This window comes from Melanostigma gelatinosum (genome assembly GCF_949748355.1).
Source record: "Melanostigma gelatinosum genome assembly, chromosome: 4".
NCBI classification, from domain to species: Eukaryota; Metazoa; Chordata; class Actinopteri; order Perciformes; family Zoarcidae; genus Melanostigma; species Melanostigma gelatinosum.
In genome coordinates this window covers 6,372,732-6,396,035 of record NC_136637.1, presented here as the reverse complement: position 1 = coordinate 6,396,035, position 23,304 = coordinate 6,372,732, and the positions used below count along the sequence as shown (strand labels likewise).

The 23,304-nt window shown below is 42.4% G+C and overlaps 2 protein-coding genes across 2 annotated transcripts; both read right to left on the bottom strand.

The window, feature by feature from the left end:
* Nucleotides 1–286: 286 nt before the first annotated feature.
* On the bottom strand, nucleotides 287–8,529 carry LOC306776466 (uncharacterized protein). The gene is made up of 11 exons (XM_079267172.1): nucleotides 8,392–8,529; nucleotides 6,910–6,998; nucleotides 6,521–6,670; nucleotides 6,101–6,234; nucleotides 5,788–5,924; nucleotides 5,536–5,629; nucleotides 4,831–4,948; nucleotides 4,356–4,579; nucleotides 4,039–4,210; nucleotides 3,800–3,927; nucleotides 287–3,645 (listed from the first exon to the last, which is right to left on the bottom strand). The coding sequence occupies exons 2-11, from the start codon at nucleotides 6,995–6,997 to the stop codon at nucleotides 3,328–3,330; spliced, it is 1,563 nt and encodes a 520-aa protein (XP_079123298.1). The 5' UTR covers nucleotide 6,998; nucleotides 8,392–8,529; the 3' UTR covers nucleotides 287–3,327.
* Nucleotides 8,530–9,406: 877 nt separating this feature from the next.
* Nucleotides 9,407–16,675, bottom strand: boka (BCL2 family apoptosis regulator BOK a). Its single transcript, XM_079267173.1, has 5 exons — nucleotides 16,535–16,675; nucleotides 15,982–16,329; nucleotides 13,974–14,102; nucleotides 11,611–11,774; nucleotides 9,407–9,540 (listed from the first exon to the last, which is right to left on the bottom strand). The coding sequence occupies exons 2-5, from the start codon at nucleotides 16,193–16,195 to the stop codon at nucleotides 9,415–9,417; spliced, it is 633 nt and encodes a 210-aa protein (XP_079123299.1). The 5' UTR covers nucleotides 16,196–16,329; nucleotides 16,535–16,675; the 3' UTR covers nucleotides 9,407–9,414.
* Nucleotides 16,676–23,304: the final 6,629 nt, after the last annotated feature.

Below are 23,304 nucleotides of genomic sequence, written 5' to 3'. Positions count from 1 at the left end.
GAAATTATTCATGGTATAAATTATGCTCACAAAATGAAATGTTATCAAAGTGCTCTAGCTTAGTGAACATGTACTGTAACTTGCCTTACTGCAATTGCAGTACAGCAATGGCATACACTGCCTCACATGGAACAATGAGGAAGGAGAAAAAGTTGCATTAAGTGTATAGTGCTGTTTGAAATACACGTATGTAGTTATCATAGGCTCAATTCATCACTCATTAGGGCCTGTACACAGTAAATTTGTCGGAGTAAATTTTACTCAAATTGAATAAAATTTTACTCAATAAAATACAACATTTGGTCCCAGTCTATATAGAGTAAAATCTACTCTTGCCTCAGAGTTAATGATTCAGAGTATTTTTTACTCTATTCAGTGTTTGTATTTAACTCTAGATGATGATAATTTACTCTATGTAGCATAAAATGAAAACAACTCTACTGCCATTTTACTCAACTTAGAACTATTCCACTCCACATAGAACTACATTCCACTCCACATAGAACTACATTCCACTCCATATAGAACTACATTCCACTCCACATAGAACTACATTCCACTCCATATAGAACTACATTCCACTCCATATAGAACTATATTCCACTCCATATAGAACTACATTCCACTCCATATAGAACTATATTCCACTCCATATAGAACTATATTCCACTCCATATAGAACTAAATTACACTCCATAGAGAACTAAATTATGATTAAAACCTGAGAGAACTTACTCTGGAAGGTTATCATTAAACCCAACAAGTTAAATAAATCAGATATCAGTATTTACCAAAGCACAATTTATTATTTTGTATTACAAATGTGCAATGTATCCATACATATTTTACAGAATACATTTTGGACCTTTGGAACACTTTGGCCTTTTCACTATGACATCATAGGAAACAGTATGGCACAATAAACAAACTTGCATCATCACACCTGTATGACATTTGTACATCAAATGCTTTATAACAGAAAATCTCTTTCACATCAACTACATGAGGTCCGTCTTTTGTGCACACAACTTTATATGCATTAAAATGCTCATCAAGACACACTGTTTGCAGGGCAAATGTAACAAACAATAACCTCTCATCTTTCAGAACTACATGGTGGATTTTGTGAAAAACTGGCATCTCACAATGAACCTTCAGACAAACGACTAAACCCGTCCGATACATATTTCCATGGTGTTTGGCCCATCTAATATTTAAAACCTTGGTGTCAATTGGTACCTGAATAGTCTCAGCTATCTCATAGCCCCAGTCTAGCACATTTAAAGCTACCATATTACCTGGACCAATTATCACTTCATTGGGATCAAATGTCTGCCACCTGTATGCTATTTGATTTTGGTGTTTCTTGGCCAAAGTTTTAGTGATATTTTTGAAGCTTTTTAATTGTTTCTTAAAGAAATGATGCTTTGCTTCATAGCGCATGCACCAACTATGCAAAAGTGGTCCAATTTTAAGAATACACATAGGGTAATGCACCATAAAATGATGTTTTGGTAGCAGCCTTTTGTTTGGAAACAAATGCTTGAACAACCTGTGGTGTTCCACGATTAAGTGTTTCAAAAAAATAGTAATACCCTTTGATAACTTTGGTGAAAATACAATGTTTACAATTTGAAGCAAAAGCAGTAGCAAATACCAGTGTTGATCATTTGGACAAACCAAGTCTCCAAAGATAAGTGGTAGATTGCGAAGTAAACACCAGGATTGGATTGCATTCAACCCCAAGTCATTTGAGTCCTCCCTTAACTTAACTGTAGGAGGTTTGTTGTTTTGCTCCATATAGCCATAGTTAAAACTCCTAATTCTACAGTCTATTTCTTTTAATGTTGTGTACTTATCTTTCAAGTGCAGTAATAGAAGTTTCATTTCATATTGTGCCACTCCCTCCAAGATATCGTGCATAATATCGACAGAGAAGTTTTCACATGTATTGAAATATTGCAAGGAATTTAGAATGCAAGAACGTTTAACGCCCATCACATAGGGAAGAGTGGGATTTGTCTCCATCATTTGGCAATGTTCCGCATGAAGTGCGCGAGTTCGCAAAACTATCTTGGGTGAATCTTCATTAAACTCAGTCTGAAAGTCTTCTTTCTCAGCAAGACAGAAGCGGCAACAATATCTGGCACTGAATGATTCAACAAAACCAAACAAACTGTGAAGACCAAGGTTGTCACCTGTAACTTGGACAATAGTTCCATACACTGGCTGATCATACAAGGGGACCCGAATTCCATCCTTCTCAAGTATTTTAATATCCTGCATAAGTGGATCAAGTATTTTAGAAAAGCCATATGTTTTAACATCTTGGGCATGAAATAAAGCGACCAAATGAATATTAAGCAGATTTGAGTTGTACTTGGGAGAAAAATTCCGCAAGGTGAAATAGAGTGCACCTAATTTATGTATTCCCCGTTTTGAGCCTAAAGGATTTGCAGTTTCAAAATCATCATAAAAAAGCTGAATCAGAATGGCATGCTTCTGTTTTGAAAATAGATCATGACTCTTGAAAAGATCTCCATCGCACAAGTCATGAAGATTTTCTCCTGAACTTGAAGTCTGCATCATCTCTTTTATGTTAGGATGTTGATAAATAAATTGTAAAGTTTTCAAAATAGGGATGTAAACTAATTTATCAGTGACAACAACCTGATCATAAGTTCCAGTGGTGCGATTGCGTAGGGTATCAAATCTTGTACCAAGAACATATTCAACTAAGTCTACCCTTCCCCACTTCTCTGTAAAATACTGCCTTCTTTTACTCTCAGAATTTAATACACCATAGGGATTTTCCATTTTTTCGAAACACTGATCAATTTTGCTCTCAATGTCGCTTTTGATAGGCTCCTGTAAAGATAGACACTTCTTCACAGATTCTTTTGCTTGATTATGGATATCGTCAACAATCTCTTCCATCGAAATTACCAAAGAGTTAACAGTTGTTTCACTTACGCCTGCCACTTTAAGTTCGGCTACTGTTGCAGCGCAGCTGTCTACAAGACTCCTTTTGAGAAGGACTGAGTCAGAAGGTGAACTTCTTGCTGGCAAGTCATCAAAATTACTTGCTGCTAAATCTTCAGATGTAGATGGGCCTTCACCAGGATCAGAACAAGGTTCATGTGCTTTATTTAGATGCTTTCGAAACCCAGAAAAAGTGCCATAAACTAGTGAACAACCAGCCTGACCACATTTAAGACGAAGGGTCTTTCCTGAACAAAGTCCGTGGATCAACTTCAAGTGTTTTGTCAGGGAATTGGTGTTTGCCTGGGGGATTTTGCAAATAAAACAAAACATCTTCGTATCAACTCAATGCAGCATCCGAGCCCTCAACTCTGCAACCCTTGGATTCACCTTAGTGGTATCAACATCGATTTCAAAGATCGTGGTTTGCAAGAAGTTGTACACATTTACCAGATCCTGGTTGTACGAAGTACCAAAGACAAAATGAGCTTTGAAAAGCTCATCAAAACAGGCAAGTGTGTCTGGTGACTTACAAGGTATTGCATGCTTGTCAATCACAATGAAGTATTTGTGAATCAGACTCTTCTGGGTCCCCACAGCTAGCAGGTATGGTTGAAGGCTTTCCACGATGCCGTCCAGATGCCCCTGGATGCTCATCCCAGTCTGTGACAGAAAAAATAATGAATTAGTCAGCTATAAAATTAGTCAGTTTAAGGAAATGTCTTAATTGACCATAATCTTAAAAAGAGGATTGAAAGGTTTAGAAAAGGGGACAGAACAGTGACGATTTTCCAGTTTAATTGAACTGTAACCTCACCTTAATGAATTTCACAAGACGGTCACTGGCTTGTCTGGCTGAGAGTTTTCCTGGTCTCTTGCGGCCATGTGGTGATGGTGGTAGAAGGTGGACAAGAACCAAAATGGATGACATGTCACTGTCCCATCCTGGAAGTAAAAATTCATAAACAAGCATTTACTACAAGCGAACAGTCAATCCATTTTTCATTCAAAAACTATTCTCTCTTCCATAACTATGATCCTTAACTTTTAGCATACCATTTTCCACGTCTGTTGTGCATTCAGCATTTTGAACCAGGTCTTGAAGATCGGCTGTCTGTGTGAGGCCACGGCTTTGTTCGAGGACTTTCTGTTTGTAGATAGTAGGCCATCTCTCCAGGAACTTTGTAGTAGCAGCATCCCCAAACATCAGACCAAAGTCTTGGTCAATCTGCAGACAAGATAGAATTGGTCAAAACAGAACAGTAAACATTATGGTGTAGCACCATGGTCATGACAGATCTTACAACCCTACCCAGGCTATTGTAGAACAGAAATAATATTGTCATGACAGTGGCAGTAGAACGTTCACATACCAGTCCTGCCATGTCCAGGAATCTTGGAAACGCTGTGAATAGTTCAGAGGACTTCACTGGGTCATGAACCATGTCTTGGCGATAGGTAAAGGTCTGCTTCATCTTCTCCTTCACAGTTGCTTCATCAGCTGTATGCTTCATAAGCGCAATGGCCTCGCAGCACAGGCTTTCTGTGGTTAGCCCGTTTTCCACTCTGAATGAGTCTCTTTCTGCTTTTGGACCACCTGTAATAGTGGTGGCACTTTTATCAATTACTGGGTTAGTATATGATATTATGTCCTAAGATATAAGAAATAAGGCTTGGAAAACTCTGCAAGGATGGCCATGCAGGCACTTACGTCTCCAGAAGAAAAATAGGATATATATATATATATATATATATATATATATATATATATATATATATATATATATATATATATACATTATATGATTATTCCCTCATCATGCATTATGAATTAGACTTCACACATACCAGTTAGTGTTTGTGACTGACTGCAGGTCTTCTTTTTTCCCTCCGATGCTTCCTTCTGAACAAATTTCAGTCTCCATGCCAGATACCCACTCCCATCTTCTGCATTGTAATAATGCTCCTAAAGTAAAAAGGGTTATTCAGTTTGATTGAACAAGTTGAAATAGTTTAATCTTTCCCCAAAAACTATCATATTTCCTAGTATTGTGATGAGGCCTTTCTTTCTAATGACAGTTATTTTGAAAAACAGAGGTTATTGTATTACACGGTTAGTGTTGTGTCTTGTTAATGGGCTAACCCTTGCGGTGCGAAAGTAAACTGAGCTTTAACACCGCCAGAGTTCAACTTACGGGGAAGGCAGAGATGGTGGCCATTAGGGCTGTCACCTTTTCCAAAAATAACACTCGAACAAATATGAAATGACACGCAATACGTTAGAGCGCCCTCTGTTGGGTGACAAAGTAAACTACGTTAAACAGTCAGCTGTGGATATAGACTGTACATTTTTTATTCAAATGAGTCATTAGAGTTTGAATGTTAATTACATTCAAACAAATGTTCAAAAAGTGACAGCCCTTGTTGCCATGCAGTAATGTTTACAGATCTTTATTTGAAATAAAAACACTACCCATCTGTAAAACAGCAGTTGAAATATTTACATTCCAAGCAAGTGAAAAGTAAATAAGTTAGACGTTTTAATGTACTTACATAGCCTAACTTGCTCCTAGGATCGGCCAGGTATGGGTACAAGGTAGTGATGCCCCTTGCGTAGTCCTCTTTAACGCGCCTTGAAGGACTTGTCCTACACACAAACACACAGACTTTACTATATGTGCTCCAATCAAAAGTATTGATGTGTAAATTCCACCTGCTAAAAGAGGGGTGTTGTACTGTGTCAATTCAAGACACACATGTGTATTAGGAGTGCAGGTATGTAATAATAACAACATGACAACATACCCATGTTCACTTGTCATATGTGCGACCAATATCTTGACCATATCACGTCTTCTGGCATCCGTTAGGCTTTTTGTTCGGGCATACTCATTCATGATCCTCTCTCCTCCAGGTTTGTTCTTCAGGATGTCTTCAATCATCTAAGTGGGAAGAACAAAAATGAACACAATGAAACGTTTAAAACAATAATGACATCAAGTATTATCAAACAGAATGGCCACAATTTTACAACTTCAGTTATTCAGCCATTTACCATTCAACCTTGGCATTTTTTTTAAACCTTCAGAAAGGATGCAAGGGAAACTGCAGAGCTTACCTGAGCTAGATGACTTCCCTCATCTCTTTGTCTTGTAGCAGGACTATGCTGCAATATAGTGGTGTCGTCCGAGTCCCTCTCATTGTCTCCACTGAAGCTTGCAAAGGAGGAGCATGAAGGGGAGCTCAAAGAATCTAGAAATCATATTAACATTGAACTAATGTGATTAACAATGTGACTATAAGACAATATAAGTGCACACATCCATTATTAGAGGAATGCAAATATTTCACATTGTATCATGCCCACAACAGTTCCAGAAATTGTGGAAAGGGTGAGCAGAGATGATTTCAAAATATCTAAATAAGATTTTAAAAAACCCCAACTCAGATATATTAAATTGTCTTGCATATTCAAAACATGTTAGATTGACCAAGCCGTACAGATAAATATGAAGTTATAAGCTAATAAGTAACTAACCCTCAAGATTTGGGTCTTGGGGTAGACAAATCTCCAGCACACCAATGTCTTGTTTCTTTAGTAGAAACTCAAACACCTCCTCATCAACTTCGGTCTTTGATTCATCATAGACTTTTAAGTCCAAGGTTGGAAGGTCAAATTTCTTGGCAACTGTGAAGACAAAATACCAAGGGACAAGCTTAGTGATGAATCGGTTGTGTATTTGCAGAAAAACATAACAGACAGCAATCAGAAGGCCATCTTCACTTGAACATTGTAATCCCAAAACTGACAGTGTTCCATGCAGACCTTTGCTATTCCAGGGAAAAGACTTTCAGGTATGCAAAACATAGAGTGACATCCCAAGTGTATTGTTCCACAGGTTAGTGTGTGCAATATTTTTCACTCACCACAATCCAAAAATGATTTGAAGGTTAGTTGCCCCTCATAACAAATGTACTTCTGACGATCTCTGTACTTCACTCTTACAGCTTGCATCCTTCATGACAAAAACAATTAAATTAGTTTCATTATCAGAAACAGCTGACTGCCAACATTAGTAATACCACAGTAAGCCAACATTAGAAAGACATGATGCATGGACTAATAGTAGGTCTCCACAAGGGTAAACTATTTCATTATAAAAACGAGGGACATTTTAAGCACGTCTTTATTACGCTGTACTAAAGGGACCTGTTCATTCGCTTGAATCGCCAATTCGCGTCACTCCAGTCTCATAGTGGCTGTGCATAGACTTTGTATGTAATCTACTGCGTTTGGCGTGAACACATCATCAGAAATGTAACCAGTTGTCTCATCTTGAACAATGTCTACTTCACCTGGTTGTCTCCGACTTGGCCGTCTCTAGCATGCCACAGTGCAACAGATCAATCAGCTTATGCTGCGGAATTCTACCCGCACTTCGCGAGTGGCCCGTGCCAATGTCAAGCCCAGCTAGTTTTAGCAGTCAACAGAGTGAAGTGCATTTTTTCAAAGTATAACACACATGTTGCATCGACCAGGGTGCTGATGAACTGCAGCGAAACACAGTCCATCAACACAGCTCTTTTCAGAGTCAAATACACGTGTTGGCGGCAACAAACGCAGCTAGAAACAGTCCAACAGTCATTAACAGCTCTTTTCAGAGTCAAATACACGTGTTAGCGCAAACAAACGCAGCCGGAAACAGTTGCTTAAAACAGTCGTTAACAGCTCTTTTCAGAGTCAAATACACGTGTTAGCGCAAACAAACGCAGCCGGAAACAGTTGCTTAAAACAGTCGTTAACAGCTCTTTTCAGAGTAAAATACACGTGTTAGCGCCCACAAACGCAGCTAGAAACAGTCCGTTTAAAACGGTTTTTAACAGCTCTTTTCAGAGTAAAATACACAGGTTAGCGCCAACAAATGCAGCTTAAAACGGTCGTTAACAGCTCCTTTCTGAGTAAAATACACGTGTTGACGCCAACAAACTGCAAATTCTACATAGCCATTTTCACAGTAAAATGTACCTGTTGCACCAACTAACTGCAGCAAAAGACAGCCCCTCTACACAGAATAAAACACACATGCACCTGCTCAGTGAAGTCCGCTGGCTACTGATGATAGCTAATACTACTTTATTGAGACTTTAATCCAGGTGTGTCGACGTTAATATGTCCATAAACCACCAAATATTTTGCGAATTGATGTTAATGCGTTAGAAGCTAACGTTTGACTGTGACTAAGTTATGTGAAAACGTTAGAAGCTACCGTTAGCATCTGCTAACGCGAACAATCAGAAGCTACGGCTCATATCTGACAATGCAAATAGTGAAGTAACGTTAGGTTAGCTGCAATGTTGCTACACAATGTACCTTACACACATGAAGTTAACCAAAACGAATGACCTTACCTGACATGTTATTTCAAATGCCGTCTTCTGTTCCTCACTTCAGCCCTTCCGTTCCATAAAACGTCAGCTCATTCCAGTGTAGCGAGAGGTGTCATGGCGGCAGAAACGAAACTTAAGGAACCGTTGTGGGCGTGGTCACGCTGTTTTACTCCAATAGATTTTATTCTGAATATTTACTCACACTCTACTGGCTACTGGAAGTAATTACACTCCAAAATGATTAAATATGACTCCTTCAGTGGAAAATAATTGTAACTCCGGAAAAATTACTCTCCCGTTTTTCCTGTGTACAAACATCATTAGGGTGGGGAAGGGGTCTGAATCTTATTGTTTAAAATATACATTCTTTCCGAATATATATATATTTGCTTGAATAGAAAAATGTAACACTATACTCCTATTATCTAAAAATATTATGAGAGTACGGAGGAAAAGCATTGACTCACCAATATCCACACAGCCAATCGTAACTATTTGGTCCCTTTTTATATTATTCTGGCAAGGGAGGGCTGAAACACAATATAAATCTTGAGGGAGAGGAAAAGCAAAGACCCTCCCATACTCTTCCCTCAATCATCTTTTGATACAATATCAATTAATCGCCGTACAGTTCCTTAATTGTATTTTGCATATATATTGCTAGAGATTTTTGTACAACAAAGTACAGTTACAATTTCCAACCACTAGGGGCAGCCAAGCCTCTGCCAAACAGGAAGCGAAACGAATGAGCAGTTCTGCTGATTGTGGAACAAATGATCAGCTAAAAACATTAAGAGTGGGTGATTCTATACATTCGCGTCAAAAGTGTGCCATAACCTTACTATTAACAATAAATAGACAATCTTGCAGAGGAAGCACGGAAAGTCCTTTTTCTGTGAATGGACAGGCGTTCATCGTCCACGAAGGCTCAGTGCAAACGAGTGTAAACATAATCCACAGCAGTGGAAGCTTTAGTGGAGTGCTGGTGGCGGGGTACAGTGTCGGTCAGTCCGCTACAAAAAACCCAGTGCGTGACTTTGTCCTTCACGTGTCTCTGAGGAGGTACAACACAGTGGCCTTCAGGTAGTGTCCGAAGGCACAGACCGCGGACACCAGCCAGTGAGAGCGGAAGCTGGGATCGGTGTTCACCACGCATTTAGTTACATCCACCTGTGACGGGAGAGAGAACACAGAGCTCACCAAATGAATTCAGACTGTGGAATGAAACAAGGAGAAAAAAAAAGAAGAAAAAAACCCCCAATAATTCCCAACATGTGTTTCTTTCAAAGCCAAAGCCAACACTGCAATCTCTGCAATGCTTACTCGAAAAGTCTACTTATATAACTGGAGCACTTTCGTAGACAATGAGATTTCACAGAGAGCAGTTTAAGTGTCAGTCCTGACACTAAACACTTCTCCCTCCTCAGATCAGTCACATCACAAATTGTTATGGAGTTTTTCCCCACATGCTGATTATCTCCCAGTGTGGAAATATTACAGTTTGAGTTTAGACTGGGACAGGTCCCTCATTTGTGCTCATGAGGTCAGTTATACAATGCATTGCTCTTCATTTGGTCACACTCCACTTGCCCTGAAAACAAAACCGACTTGGGTGCCATGTCTCTGAGTGCATGGGCGCATTTGTTCACTTGTTTTGCTCTTTCCAGCAGCGCAGAGGCCCGTTGCCAGGCCTTGTTCCTTCTGGTGCGCTTTGTTGTCTCTGCAGGATTTTATCATCACGGCTTTTCTTATTGATAGGATTCTGCAGAATAGAATAGACTTCTACTATTCTGTCTGAAGCTGTGGGGTGGATGTAGGTGTTATATTGTCAATACACAGTGTTTTAATCCTGTTATCATACAGCCTTCGACCTTTCTTTGACTATTAATCCCGCCCCAGTATAATACAATATCATTCGCACCTCATGACTTTATCCACATTCATCTTGTATCATATGGCAATATATTTTCTCGTGTAGCTACTTAACAGCAAGTTTATATTTTTCTCTCGTACCAGCTGGTGTATCATTGAAATATTAAAAGGGAGCTGTATGCCTCTGTACGTCATATGCAGATAATCTCCAGATAACCGGGGGATCGTGTGCTCAATATGAATTAGAGCTAAAAGGATCAGTTGAGTTATCAATTAGTCGATTGACAGAATATTTTGACAATAAATTAATCAAAAAAGTCAAACATTACATAGTTCTAATCTAGCTTCTCAAATGTGAAGAGTTGCTGCTTTTCTTTGTTTCATATCTTTAAGAAATTTGGGACCATAGACCACATATAAGAAGTGTACGAAGTCACCGTGACGTCACCCATTGGTTTGCGGACTGCCGTTTAGAAGCCTCGAGCTCGGCATGGCTGTCGCCATCTTGTTTTTTGCAACCAGAAGTAACACAAGAGGGTGGAGCTAAGTACAACGGAACGCTGAATAAGACATTGTTGGGCAACTAAAATGTTACAATTAACTTTCATGAAGTGAAAACACAGTGAAAGGGTTAAAGCTGCAAGACGAATACATGGACGACTCCCTGAGCAGACAGTCAATCACAGTAAGCCCCGCCCTAAAGCATACCCTGCTTAATTTACTCAAAGAACATCATGCTGTATTGAAGACTACATTTAGACCATAAGATCATGTTTACAATGTTTACTGAGGCAATAAATCAAGTGAGAAGTAGAGTCATTTTCTCATAGACTTCTATACAACCAGACTTCTTTTTGCAACCAGAGGAGTCGCCCCCTGCTGGACATTAAGGAGAATGTTTAAGTTTAAGGCACTTCAGCTTCACTTTTCAGACCCTGAGGATGCCGACAACTTGAAGCGGCCACCTTGGGCTCTGGAAAAATATTCATGTTTATTTTTCACGTTCTTCTGATATTTTATAGACCTAACCACAAATGGAATAATGAAGAAAACAATCAGAGGATTGCAGCCCTAATATTCATAACACACCCACCAACACAGAAGTATGAAGAAAAACAGATTGAAGCACTTGTTTACTTACTTTTTCATGCCCAATAAAACATTTCCATAATATTGACACGGACTATTTTTTTGTAGTTCGTTTGACATACTTTACCACATCCAGCATGGCGGAAACAAGAGAAAAAACACACACACACACACCCACCTTCAGTTTACCACTGTGAAAGTAAAGTCTTAGAGTTATTTCATCAGCAACACTTACACAAACAAGCCATCAGGTAAAAAAAACAAAGAACTTGCCCTTACCCAGCCCCCTCTCCTTTTTAACCAGGAGATCAGGCTCTTGCGGACAAACTCCCCCATGCAGTCAACAATGGTATGGACCATAGCCGGGTGGCCGTGGCGAACACAGTCCACTGCCAGGGCTCCTGCCACGGCGTACAAAGACACCACCTTCCCCCATGTCACACCTGACAGGAAATACACCGTTAGAACAAACTACACTGCATCCGCACTCAAAGCTTCATGCACAGAGCCATTTACGTCCTGCTATGTGATGTATGAACGCATATTTTGCAAACAAATTATTATTTGTTGATTTGAGGGTTCTCAAATCAAAGTGGAGTGGCTATTTTTGAGGAGTTTTTATTGCAGCAAAATTCTGTCAGCAGCTCTTATTCACAGATGGATGAACAAACTCTAAAACGTCAACAGCAGCCAGGCAAGAGGCCTACATGCCTGTCTGTCCCACAGAGAAGGAAACCCAAACAGAAGGCGCTGGCGCCAAGCAGGCAGGCAGGCAGTTCGCCTTGCTATATTAGTGAGCAGATCATTTTTCTTGGTTCACTTGTTGAGTTTCTGCCGCAGCACCATTTACAGTCAAAGCCTCAGACTCTTTTTGCAGTGTTTACATGTCTAACGGATACAAAATGAGGCCCCAACTCCATCCATCTTCTGTATCTGTCATCCGATTCATTCCTAGGATCTGGTAAACGGAGGTCATGTTTCTCTTTAACTGTGAGACCTGGAATTTGCAGAATGACACTCTCCACTGTGTGCACTTGCAATGCTGCTGTCCAATTTATGGTGAGTTCATCAATTCTAAGTGAAGGTTTACCTTTTAAAATGAGTCAATTCAAAAAATAAATAACATCTGCCAAGTCTGACAGCAACTCAACTGCGTCTTGTGTTTCAGCCCTGTTAAATGCCCGCGTCTTTCAAACTCCCATGCCCCAGTTTGAAACACACATGTTCCCCAAAAAGAACCCAAAGACCAAGTGGAGATAACACACACACACACTCTTGCCACAGTGTAGGAAAAGCACATTGCTATCGCCAGATGAGTAACAACTTTGTTGTTTTCTGTAAAAAAAAGTCTGGCATTCAAGCATTGTGGAATTAACAAGCTAGCAAGCTAGCAAGCTAGCGGACAGCTGGCTAGTTAGCGAGCTTGCTATAGTAGTTTAAGAAAATGAGCCAAACTGCGAGCTTCGGCAGTGATGGGTCTCACGGTCCCTTCCCTTTCCACTGAAAACAGCAGCCAGAAACAAGTGAAAGTGATGAGACTGAACCGGAACAGTAAAGTTGAGGGCCATAAAATTCAAAACTGTGAGCTCAAAGGCACTAAAAACTCCGTATTCATAAGGGGAATTTGCGGTGGAGAAAAAAATTCACTGTGGGTTTAAATTAGAAAGTTTTAAAAGCGGATACCGGTGTAACATGCTCGGTGTGAGAGTGTGTTTCGGCTGTCGTTTATCTGTGCCTTGTGTAAGGCAGCATGACGTTTGTGAATGAGCTTAAAAGCATCAGAAGAGTTTGTAGTCATTATCTACTGCTGCCCATGACTTCCTCCTCACAGTGACACAGACTGCCAGCGTTACACAGTATGTCCACATTTACATTTGTAGTCATTGAGGGCTACATTGTCATCCTGTATACTGAAACTAGAGCCTAACCGTGTGTCTGCCCATGTACATCCCAGAACATGTTTCGATTTAGGTAGATATTCTTTCGTAATGATAGGTCTGAAGTAGTCAGGGATATTTCTCAGTAACTTTGCACTTTCAAGGACCACACAAACCTGATTTTCTTTTAATTTAATTTAATTACTTTTGCAGCAGATTGCTTTGTTACAGCCCCGAAGGTACAAATCAGCCGAGGCTGATGACTGAACTCCGTGGGTGGGGTCCAAACTGTCTGTAACAATCACTCGCTCTGGCAACATGTTAACCTAATATGGACTGAATGTTTTCCCTGCGGTTCCCTTCCTGTAAGGGGATAATGACTGCAACAAAATGTGTCGGACAACTGGAGAATTCCGCACTCACCCTGCAAAAAGAAGGTGTTTACATGAAAAAGTTGGCTGGAATTAGTTGATGTTTGAGGGGGAGGAAATGATGGCTTGCTCTCGTAATTCAATAGTAAAGCATTAATAGGAGCAGTAACAGCGCTCCAGACATTTAAATATCTTTATTGTATTTGTCTCAAGCTACCGTATGTTCCTCCTTCTTGGTTTCGACAAAAAGAAGAACTTCCCTAAAACAGCAAAAACGATCCGTAATCTTCCTTTGAAGTTTGCGTAGCTGATAACAAAAGCGCTACAGTTAGTTCATGCAGGCCTGCACGCATGGCTTGATTTACAATACAACCAGATACTGATGTGGACCTACCTGTGGAGAAAATGTCTGCAGCCACAGCCAGGAAGGCGTCTGACACAATACTCTCTGAAGCCACTGTGATGTTGAGCTGTCGCGCTACGTTGCGGTACACGTTGGGTCGAAGGTACTCCAACTCATCACCTGGCCAAAACACAGGAGGCTAAACTCAGCGGGAACATTTTTTATCGACTGTAGTGCCTCTGACTTGAACTGCATTTGGGCTATCCACACAACTAAAGCAAGACTTGAAAGAAGCAATAACTTCCTCGAACAAATCAATAGTTGACTTCATTTGCAGCAAAAAAAACAACTTTAAGACCAGTAGCTTATGGTAGCTACTGTTAGCTTTAGGTTAATATTGCTGTACAACAGACAAAACTGACTCAATCAACTGGCTTAACTGTTCTCCACTTGTGCTATTGTAACAATAGCTGAAACAGTAGCTCAGCATTTGTAGCCACAATGTTCATTTTCTGGCAAAAGCTACATATTCTCGCTTTAAATTTAAAAGTGCGTTCTAAATGACCATTTGCTAAGTCCCGCCCCTCGAATGCAGACTGGCCAATCATAGCGTAGCGTCAACCAGCTCCGCTCCGACCACTTTTTCTTCAATTTTCAGGCGGGTGTTGTGGATTTGGAGCTAGTCCTGGTTAAACGTTGCGTAATAGTGATACTCGTTATCCGGAGAGGTTGGAAGGAGATGTGACTTTCTAAAACATTACGTTTCTACGTAAAAGCCTGTGGAGCCAACATCAGCAAAGTATATTAGCACATCGTTAACTAGCGTTAGCCCTTCTTAGCTACTGAATGGATAAACATGCTACTTTAGCTTATTAATTGTAACGGTAAATAAAGAACTTGATTCTGCTTTATAGTGTTGTTGCTAACTCCATTGTCTTCTGTCTCCATCTCCAGGTGATGTGGTGGTTCACTTTTACACTGTAGGCTTTAGCTTATATCTTTATGACCCGTTTTCACTGCTGAATCAGTTTAACAGCATGGATTTATACTCCAAACCCACTTCTGTCTGATTCTCTCGGAAATCGCTTCTCCAAAAATTCTATATTTCTTCAGGGAATGCAGTTAGTGACAGTGTGGGCTCCATGGTAACATAGCTCTGACAGCTTGATGGAGGAGCAGCAGGTGGGCGGGGCTTAGCCACGAGTCAATTATGAATCTCACCAAAACCATTAAGCCCCTGATGTTTGTCTTTGTGCTATGCTAACCATTTTTCTGTACAAACACGAGAGTGATATCCATCTACTCATCTAAGTCTCAGCAGAGAAGCGACTAAGCATATTTTCCAAAATATCAAACTATTCCTTATATTCAAAATCTGATTTCACCTGATTTTTTAAATATAATTCATGAGCAGTATATGCTTTGTTGTAACCTGGAATGACTTCATATCCAGTATTTAAATGAACAAAGTCCAACAGTCTGTTATCTAATCTCTTCAGTAGATTCTTGCCGTAGTCCGTTTGAATCACAGTTTTTGTTGTACACTCTGCTGGAAAGTGTTCCCAGACATGAACCATCCCCTCTGTTTCCTTTTAACAAACAGTGTCTCTGTTCCATCTGAGTTTCCAGTGAATTGCACAACTAAACTGGAGGTGGGGTGATAACCACAAATGGTAAAGCTAAACCTCAGAACTGTATCGGTTTTCATACTGGGCAAACATCCAAACATTAGCTAAATGAAACTGTGAATATATTATTTTCCTGGGAATCCAGGTGTTTCAGTGAAAATGAGTCATAGGAGCGCTCCGCCAACCACACACAACTGAACATTCAGTCAAATATGTTTTAATGTTCAATTGATTCTTTTGTTTGTGATTTTTGGAATTATTTGTTTTAAACAACGGTTCAAATACGGTTTTCGGAATGATTTCAATGGGTATTGTTTTTCAATGCAGCAGATATCACTGCAGTCTGAGGTCCACCATAACGTCTCTGTAAAACTGACTGGTAGTTCACACAGTGTTAAGCGGACCGTGGTCCAAAAACAAAAGAACCTCACCCAGCCACAGCAGGACCGACGATATATCTCCCAGCGCCCCGCCTGATGCAGCCCGCCCGTGGTCAGGCTTCGACCAGCCTATCCCGGCGCGGTTGAGCCTGGAGTGAATGTAGTCCCTGCACAGCGCCTTGGCCTGGGACACCAGCTCCTTGTCGGTGGGCGAGCGGTCAAACACTTCGGCCGCGAACACAGAAGAGCGGCGCAACATCTCCATGCCCCTGTCACCCTCCGCGGACTGCGCTGCTCACCTTCCCCCGCCACCGCCGCCTCTCACGGCAGCCACTTCTGCACCGGGACACGTCCCCCGTCCTTCTGTAGTAGGCACTAGGACGATTTGTGGAGATTATCCTGCATAACAAAACACGCGGATTAGTTTGTTGGCTGGACATCTTTTGCCTGGATAGAGCTGTCCGACGCAAGCAGGTTACGTAAACGCCACGCGGAAGAGCAGGATAAATGAGTCCAGAAGAGGTACGCATGAATCCATAAAGTTACAGTTAGTGCGCCCACACTGCCTTATAATGAAGGTATGGACAATTCAAATAACACTTACCCGAGAACATGTTATCCTGCATCCTAACTCGTCACTGAGCAGAAAAGTTGGTTTTGATGATTTGACAGTTAGGAATTTAAGAGTTGCTGCCACTAAAATCGCAAAAAAAGAAAGAAAAGCTCTCCAGTTTATACTCTGACAGGCTCTCCTTCTAAGGGCACTTATTGTGAAGTCCTAAGGCGGAGATACACAAGCCCCGCCCCTCCACCCCAACTCGCACACACACGCACACACACACACACACGACCCAGCAGTACTAACGGGATCTGTCAATTAAAGGTGCACAGCACTGGTCTGACATCTATATGTTTTGTGTGCTGTTGCATTAAGCAGCCCTAGAGCTGTAGTAGCTGTTGAAGATAAGGTGTGCCTGCATTAAAAAAAAAGAAATCTCAGATCAAACTATTTGATTGTCTTCTACCGAAGAGGAAACCCACAGGAGGCTTGTGAAAACAAAACGTTTATTTTTTGCCTATAAAGTCTAATAAAGTTCGGGGACCTGTGAGAGACAAAAAAAAAAGAAAAAAAAAATCAAAAGGCGCAGACGTAATCAAATTCTGACTAAGTCTCAATTACAGGTCAAACACCCTAAATACCGAATCCTACATTTCCCATAATGCAACCAATGACATCTTTTCATTAGTCGCTCCCTGCCGGGGTCAACGTCCACGTCTTTTAAACTCCACATCTCTTCACACCCTTCTGTTATGATTTTAAAGCCCGAGCTAAAGCGACCCTGATGACATCACTATGACATCATCAGGGTTATTCTCTCGAACTTTAAAAAGTGTAAATAAAAATATACATTCATTCAATGTTAAACACAGCTTATACGCGGATATGTGAGTTCTAGTACACGAAGGTCAAAAACGCCAGGTGGGGCACTCTCGCACTCGCCTGAACAAAGTGGAAATTACTAGAACTCTGAAGGATAGCTTTTGCCCCAGTTAAATGTCACATAGTCTTACAGAGAACCAGTCTCAACTGCCTGCTCCATCTTAGAGATAGAAAGAGGCGCCCTTGCATATCTAGCGCCTAGCTTATCTAGTTGGCCGAACATAACAATATGCGGCTGAATCAACATCTCACACACTGACGTTCCAGAGAAGGCGGATCCCGGACGTGAGCCAGTGTGGGCGGAGATGCTCAGTGCTCCATCAGGCCATTTGAATGCTAAAAACAAATCCGCCTCCTACTATTGCTTTGACCAATAGGCTCCAAAAGGAGGACCTAATATATGAACGCATGCGCACTCTGGCTAAGCGCCTTTTAGCTTTTCATTCGCTCCTACAGAGTGAACTTTTTAGGTCCGTGCACGTTTAACTGCTGGACATAATACTTCTGTCACAAATAAACCTTATTGCTTGAATTGAGCTAAACGCCTCGACCTAAGTCTGTTCACCTGAGTTTCCTCCTCAACATGAGATTTATTCTCAACATGGTAGCAGAGTTTGGCTTTAACGATCAGTAGGAGAGACATCTCGTGACGGACTTTTTCTTCTGTCAACAGACAAAACAACAGGTGTTTTCCCGAGAGGCTGGGGATTCCGGCTGACAATCGGAGCCATTCTTATCATCTCGGGAAACTGATCAAAGCAGCTGCAATCAAAAGGTAAGAGCAGAGCCTATTTAAATGAAATCTGCAGAATTGTATGTAGGAAAAACCAAATTGAATTGATCAGGAGTACCGGGGGTGAGTAAAGAATTGCGTTGACTAAATTTTTAAAGATAAATTGACGAAGCATTGTGACAGGATTGTTATGACAGCAGTGGGGGTTTTTTAGCATAGAATGTACATGTGTGTGAGTGGATCTAACAGAAATTAAGGATTGTAAGTTCTATAAACTGGCATCGTGTTCACCGTGTAAGTTTTGATAACTGTTCGGAGGTTACACAGCCGTGGCGAAAGCTTCGGTTCGCTGACCAATGACGGTCTGAAAGACTGAATTCCGGGCCACACTGTTGATTTATGCGAAGTTGCAAGCTGAGATTTGGATCGAGTATATATAAATTGTTGTTGAAATACGCTGATGTGAAAGTAGTGTGTCTGGAGACTGCAAAACGCCATTTCCTAAAGGGGACCACGTTCATGCAATGTTGTACACTGTAAAACGAAGATCCATCCAGAGAATTTTAATTGAGAAAAATAAATTGATGAGGTCAAATTGATGAGGTAATTGATGAGGTTTGTGTACCAGTATTGCAGAAGTGGCAGTGTATGGGTTTGCATGCAGCATAGATGATCTCAGGGAGACATCGATTCAATTGTAGCACAAGATATCGCCACTTTCTTAGGAACCGTGCTCGCACAAGGCGTACACTGTAAACAAAAAGGTCAATAGACCTTTCCTGACGAGGTCTGTGTGCGATTATTTGTGGAATCACGGCTGTGTGTGGTCGATTGAGTGCTGGGTAATGTCTCAGGGAGACACAGGTCGGAATTCAGAGAATGCACAAGAATCCGCCATTTCCTTAGGGACCGTGTTCGCACAAGGCGTACACTGTAAACAATAAGGTCAATAGACTTTTCCTGACGAGGTCTGTGTGCGATTATTTGTGGAATCACGGCTGTGTATGGTCGGTTGAGTGTTGAGTAATGCCTATTAGGTATCCATTTCCTTAGGGACCGTGCTCGTGAAAACGCTATAAGAGCAGATCTATATGTGATTTGTGCGTATTTCAGCGACGGCAGTGTATGGTGTCAATCTGGTATGGATGTGAGTGACTGTGTGAAGCGTACAGGTGTTAGAGAGTACATGTGTAGTTGTAAAGTTGTAGTGTTTTTCACCAGGTTGGTGTGCTTCTCAGAGATTGACGGTCAGTGGAGCAGAGCACACGCATAAGACACAAACTTTGCACTCAAACACAGAACCACAAAACACTAGGATAGAAGAGGAAAGCTGAGGGTTAATATATGTGTGAGTTTTACTGGTAGAGTTACAAAGAATACAGATTTATTGGAAATTGTGTTCCATAGGAACCGTGAACAGAGTTAGGAGCGAAGACACAGCAGGCAAAGGCACAGAGGCAAGGGAGTGAACATCTTAGATAAGAAAGACAGCTGCAGCCAAAACAGGGAGAGATAACAACTAGGACAGAGGGCACAAGAACATTTGACAGGAGCTTTGGCTCCCTCTGGTGGTACTTCAGGAACTGCACAAGAACATTTGACAGGAGCTTTGGCTCCCTCTGTGGGTGCTTCAGGAACTGCAAGAAGAACATTTGAGAGGAGCTTTGGCTCCATCTGGTGGACATTCGGGAGTACTGCATCCAAACATTTTATATTGAAAAATTTGAAATTTGAAATTTGAAATTTGAGAAAAAAAAAAGAAGAAAAAAAAGAATTTTGAAAAAAAAGAAGATTGGAATTGAAAAAGATTGATTGAAAAAAAAAAAAAAAACGAACTGAAAAAAAGAAAAGAAGAACACAAGAAGACATGGCTGGAGCTGTGGCTCCATCTGGTGGCTACTCAGAAGTACTGCGTGCAAAACTGAAAAAAGCTGTAACAGCCACAGGAGGCAAGGCTGCATGGAAAAGAGACAAGACACATTGGGAAAACTGCATGAAACGATGGCAAGAGGAGGGATGGTGGAAGGCGGCCAGTCCACTACCTCCATCGATCAACGACCTCCTGCTCTTTACCAACGATTTGACAAAACGAGTGGCCTACGCACAGACTGCAGAGAGAAATCAAACGACAAATCAAACCAAGCGATGGGGGTTCGCTAACCCACTGAAGCAAGCCCGCAAAGACAGAGAAGAGGAACAGCGAGTGGCAATGATGGCACTAGGAACGGCCATGACGGATCGGATACAGGTGGACATGCCGACCGGAAAAGAACAAACCAGGCCCCATCAGGCACTCGACATCACCCCCCTCGACATCACCCCTACCACTCAAGCCCCGGTAGGTCTGGAAAAGACTGCACAGGAACCGGGCCAGGCATCTCTGGCCTCGGCCCCTCCCCCGCCCTCAACTGGCCTGTCTCCAGCACTTCCTCTGGTACCTCCCCCCCAGTATCACCTTCGGTCCCATGGCCCGCCCCCCAAAGCCAGAAAAAGAGGAGCACCTGGAAAAAGGGGAGCATCCTATTTCTGCTACAACTGTGGGAAACCGGGACACTTCGCAAGAGACTGCATGTCAGCACTGCAGCAAGCACAGAGAGGAAGAGGACAATACTCCAGAGGAGGAGGCGGACATGGCTATGATGGACAAAGACCACAGCAAGGGGCCCATCAGGCTCCTTGGGACAAGGGACATGGTCTCCAAGGCGGGGCCCATGCCACACAGGACGCGATCTGATGACTCGCCTCAATCTGATCATCTGGATGAACCAAGACGGTGTCCATGTCTCGTCCAACCCACCAACTAGTACGTTGTCCATGCCAGTACGCATTCTCTCCCTTGCTCCCATTACAGAGACAGTGTCCCCCACAGACGAAGAAGTTTTCTGGCTACGCTGTCTTCAAACTGGCCCCCAGACCCCTGCCATCCAATATTGGTTCAACATTCTCAAACCAAAAATCACTCAGCTTTTCCCATACAGAACTCCCCTGGACCACGTCCACTGCACTCATGTCCCCAGACTACTCCCTACCGTTCCACCTTGAAAGAACATCAAAGAACATCAAAAGAAAGCAGGACCTTAGGAATGGTCCGAATGGACACGAAAAGGAGCCTCAAAAGACAAAGAAGGTCTGTGGAGAGCCCACGACGGCAGAGTGGTTGCCTCAGCAGAACTGTGTGCAGCACTCCTACCAGGGGCCCACGGACCTACACACGAGGGAAAGAGACGGACATTGGACAATTTAAAACAACTATGGTGGCATCCGCACATGGAAGCGATATCTTTCCTCTTCTGCGATGAATGTCAAATTTGTGGAAATCACAACCCAAGAAAACCATTCAAGACACCGATGGGATCTTATCCCGTGCCCTCTGCCTGTTTCCAAGACATCAGCATAGATTATACAGATATGACCAGAGAACAGAGTGCAGGGAAAGAGGTACATCTTGGTAATGGTAGACAGATTTTCAAGATGGGTGGAAGCAATTCCCACCAAGAGAGAAGACGCGCAGACAGTTGTAAGGTGGCTGCAGACAGAACTGATTCTCCGTTACGGAGTGCCGAGATGCATCCGCTCTGATAACGGATCACACTTTAGCAACACCATGCTCGCACAGGTAGAGCAATTTCTGGGAATCACACACCGATTCGGGTCAGTCTATCACCCGCAATCTCAGGGCCTGGTGGAACGAGCGAATCAGACCCTTAAGGCCAAAATTGCCAAAGTTTGCGCGGGCTCCAAATTAACATGGGTTGAGGCCCTGCCCCTGGCCCTTATGGCCATGAGGTCCGGAAAAGGGGGAGAAACACATCTCTCCCCACACGAGACCATGACTGGCCGGCCGATGCCAGGTCCACCCAGAGATGGAGGTCATATGCCACCTCTGGATGTGCAGCAGATTGAAATGTCTGACTATATGAGTGCCCTAACTTCTCTTGCTGAAGCTCTCTCCAAGCAGATCGAGAGGACTCGAGCAGTACCTGAAGCAGCGGCAGCTGGAAAGCAGATACAAGTAGGTGATTGGGTCAGGGTCAAGGTTCACAAGCGCAAGTGGACTGACCCCAGGTGGACTGGGCCGTACGAGGTGAAGGAGGTTACTTCACACTCGGTTCAGGTCAAGGGCAAATCAGGCGTCCCTTGGCACCACCTGACACATTGTGTCCCAGCACCGGTACCAACCAGAACACTAGGAGAAATTCGCACTAATTTGGAAAATGCATCAGGAACTTAGACGCTGTCTAGGGGACCCTTATGCAAACCCCGCCGACCGAGGTCGGCAGCGCTTCACCTGGGAAGGGGTGGGATGTGGGAAGAAAACTATAATGGGGTTGGGCATGGGCATACTAGTTGCCCTCTTGATCTGGGGACTAGAAACCGAGGATCAGACACACCAGCACCCATCTCATTCAACTGCCCCTCTTCCCTCTCCATCCCCGAATCAGACACACACCCGAACTAGACATAGCACCCCACCAGTTTCCGATCCAGACGATTCAGATGATAGGGACCTAAACATAGAGTTACAGCCATTGAATGAGTAGTTCCAAAACATAGAAGTTCACACCTAGCAGGTGTGAAAAGGGGGATTTGTAAATAAAAATATACATTCATTCAATGTTAAACACAGCTTATACGCGGATATGTGAGTTCTAGTACACGAAGGTCAAAAACGCCAGGTGGGGCACTCTCGCACTCGCCTGAACAAAGTGGAAATTACTAGAACTCTGAAGGATAGCTTTTGCCCCAGTTAAATGTCACATAGTCTTACAGAGAACCAGTCTCAACTGCCTGCTCCATCTTAGAGATAGAAAGAGGCGCCCTTGCATATCTAGCGCCTAGCTTATCTAGTTGGCCGAACATAACAATATGCGGCTGAATCAACATCTCACACACTGACGTTCCAGAGAAGGCGGATCCCGGACGTGAGCCAGTGTGGGCGGAGATGCTCAGTGCTCCATCAGGCCATTTGAATGCTAAAAACAAATCCGCCTCCTACTATTGCTTTGACCAATAGGCTCCAAAAGGAGGACCTAATATATGAACGCATGCGCACTCTGGCTAAGCGCCTTTTAGCTTTTCATTCGCTCCTACAGAGTGAACTTTTTAGGTCCGTGCACGTTTAACTGCTGGACATAATACTTCTGTCACAAATAAACCTTATTGCTTGAATTGAGCTAAACGCCTCGACCTAAGTCTGTTC

Coding starts and splice junctions, on each gene's coding strand:
- LOC306776466 (XM_079267172.1), bottom strand. CDS start 6,997: ATGCAAGCTGTAAGAGTGAAGTACAGAGATCGTCAGAAGTACATTTGT. Junction 4,211..4,355: donor TCCTGGACATGGCAGGACTG/GTATGTGAACGT, acceptor TCTTGTCTGCAG/ATTGACCAAGACTTTGGTCT. Junction 3,928..4,038: donor CACAACAGACGTGGAAAATG/GTATGCTAAAAG, acceptor TTTTACTTCCAG/GATGGGACAGTGACATGTCA.
- boka (XM_079267173.1), bottom strand. CDS start 16,195: ATGGAGATGTTGCGCCGCTCTTCTGTGTTCGCGGCCGAAGTGTTTGAC. Junction 11,775..13,973: donor TGCAGACATTTTCTCCACAG/GTAGGTCCACAT, acceptor ATTTCCTGTCAG/GTGTGACATGGGGGAAGGTG. Junction 9,541..11,610: donor TAAAAAGGAGAGGGGGCTGG/GTAAGGGCAAGT, acceptor CTCCCGTCACAG/GTGGATGTAACTAAATGCGT.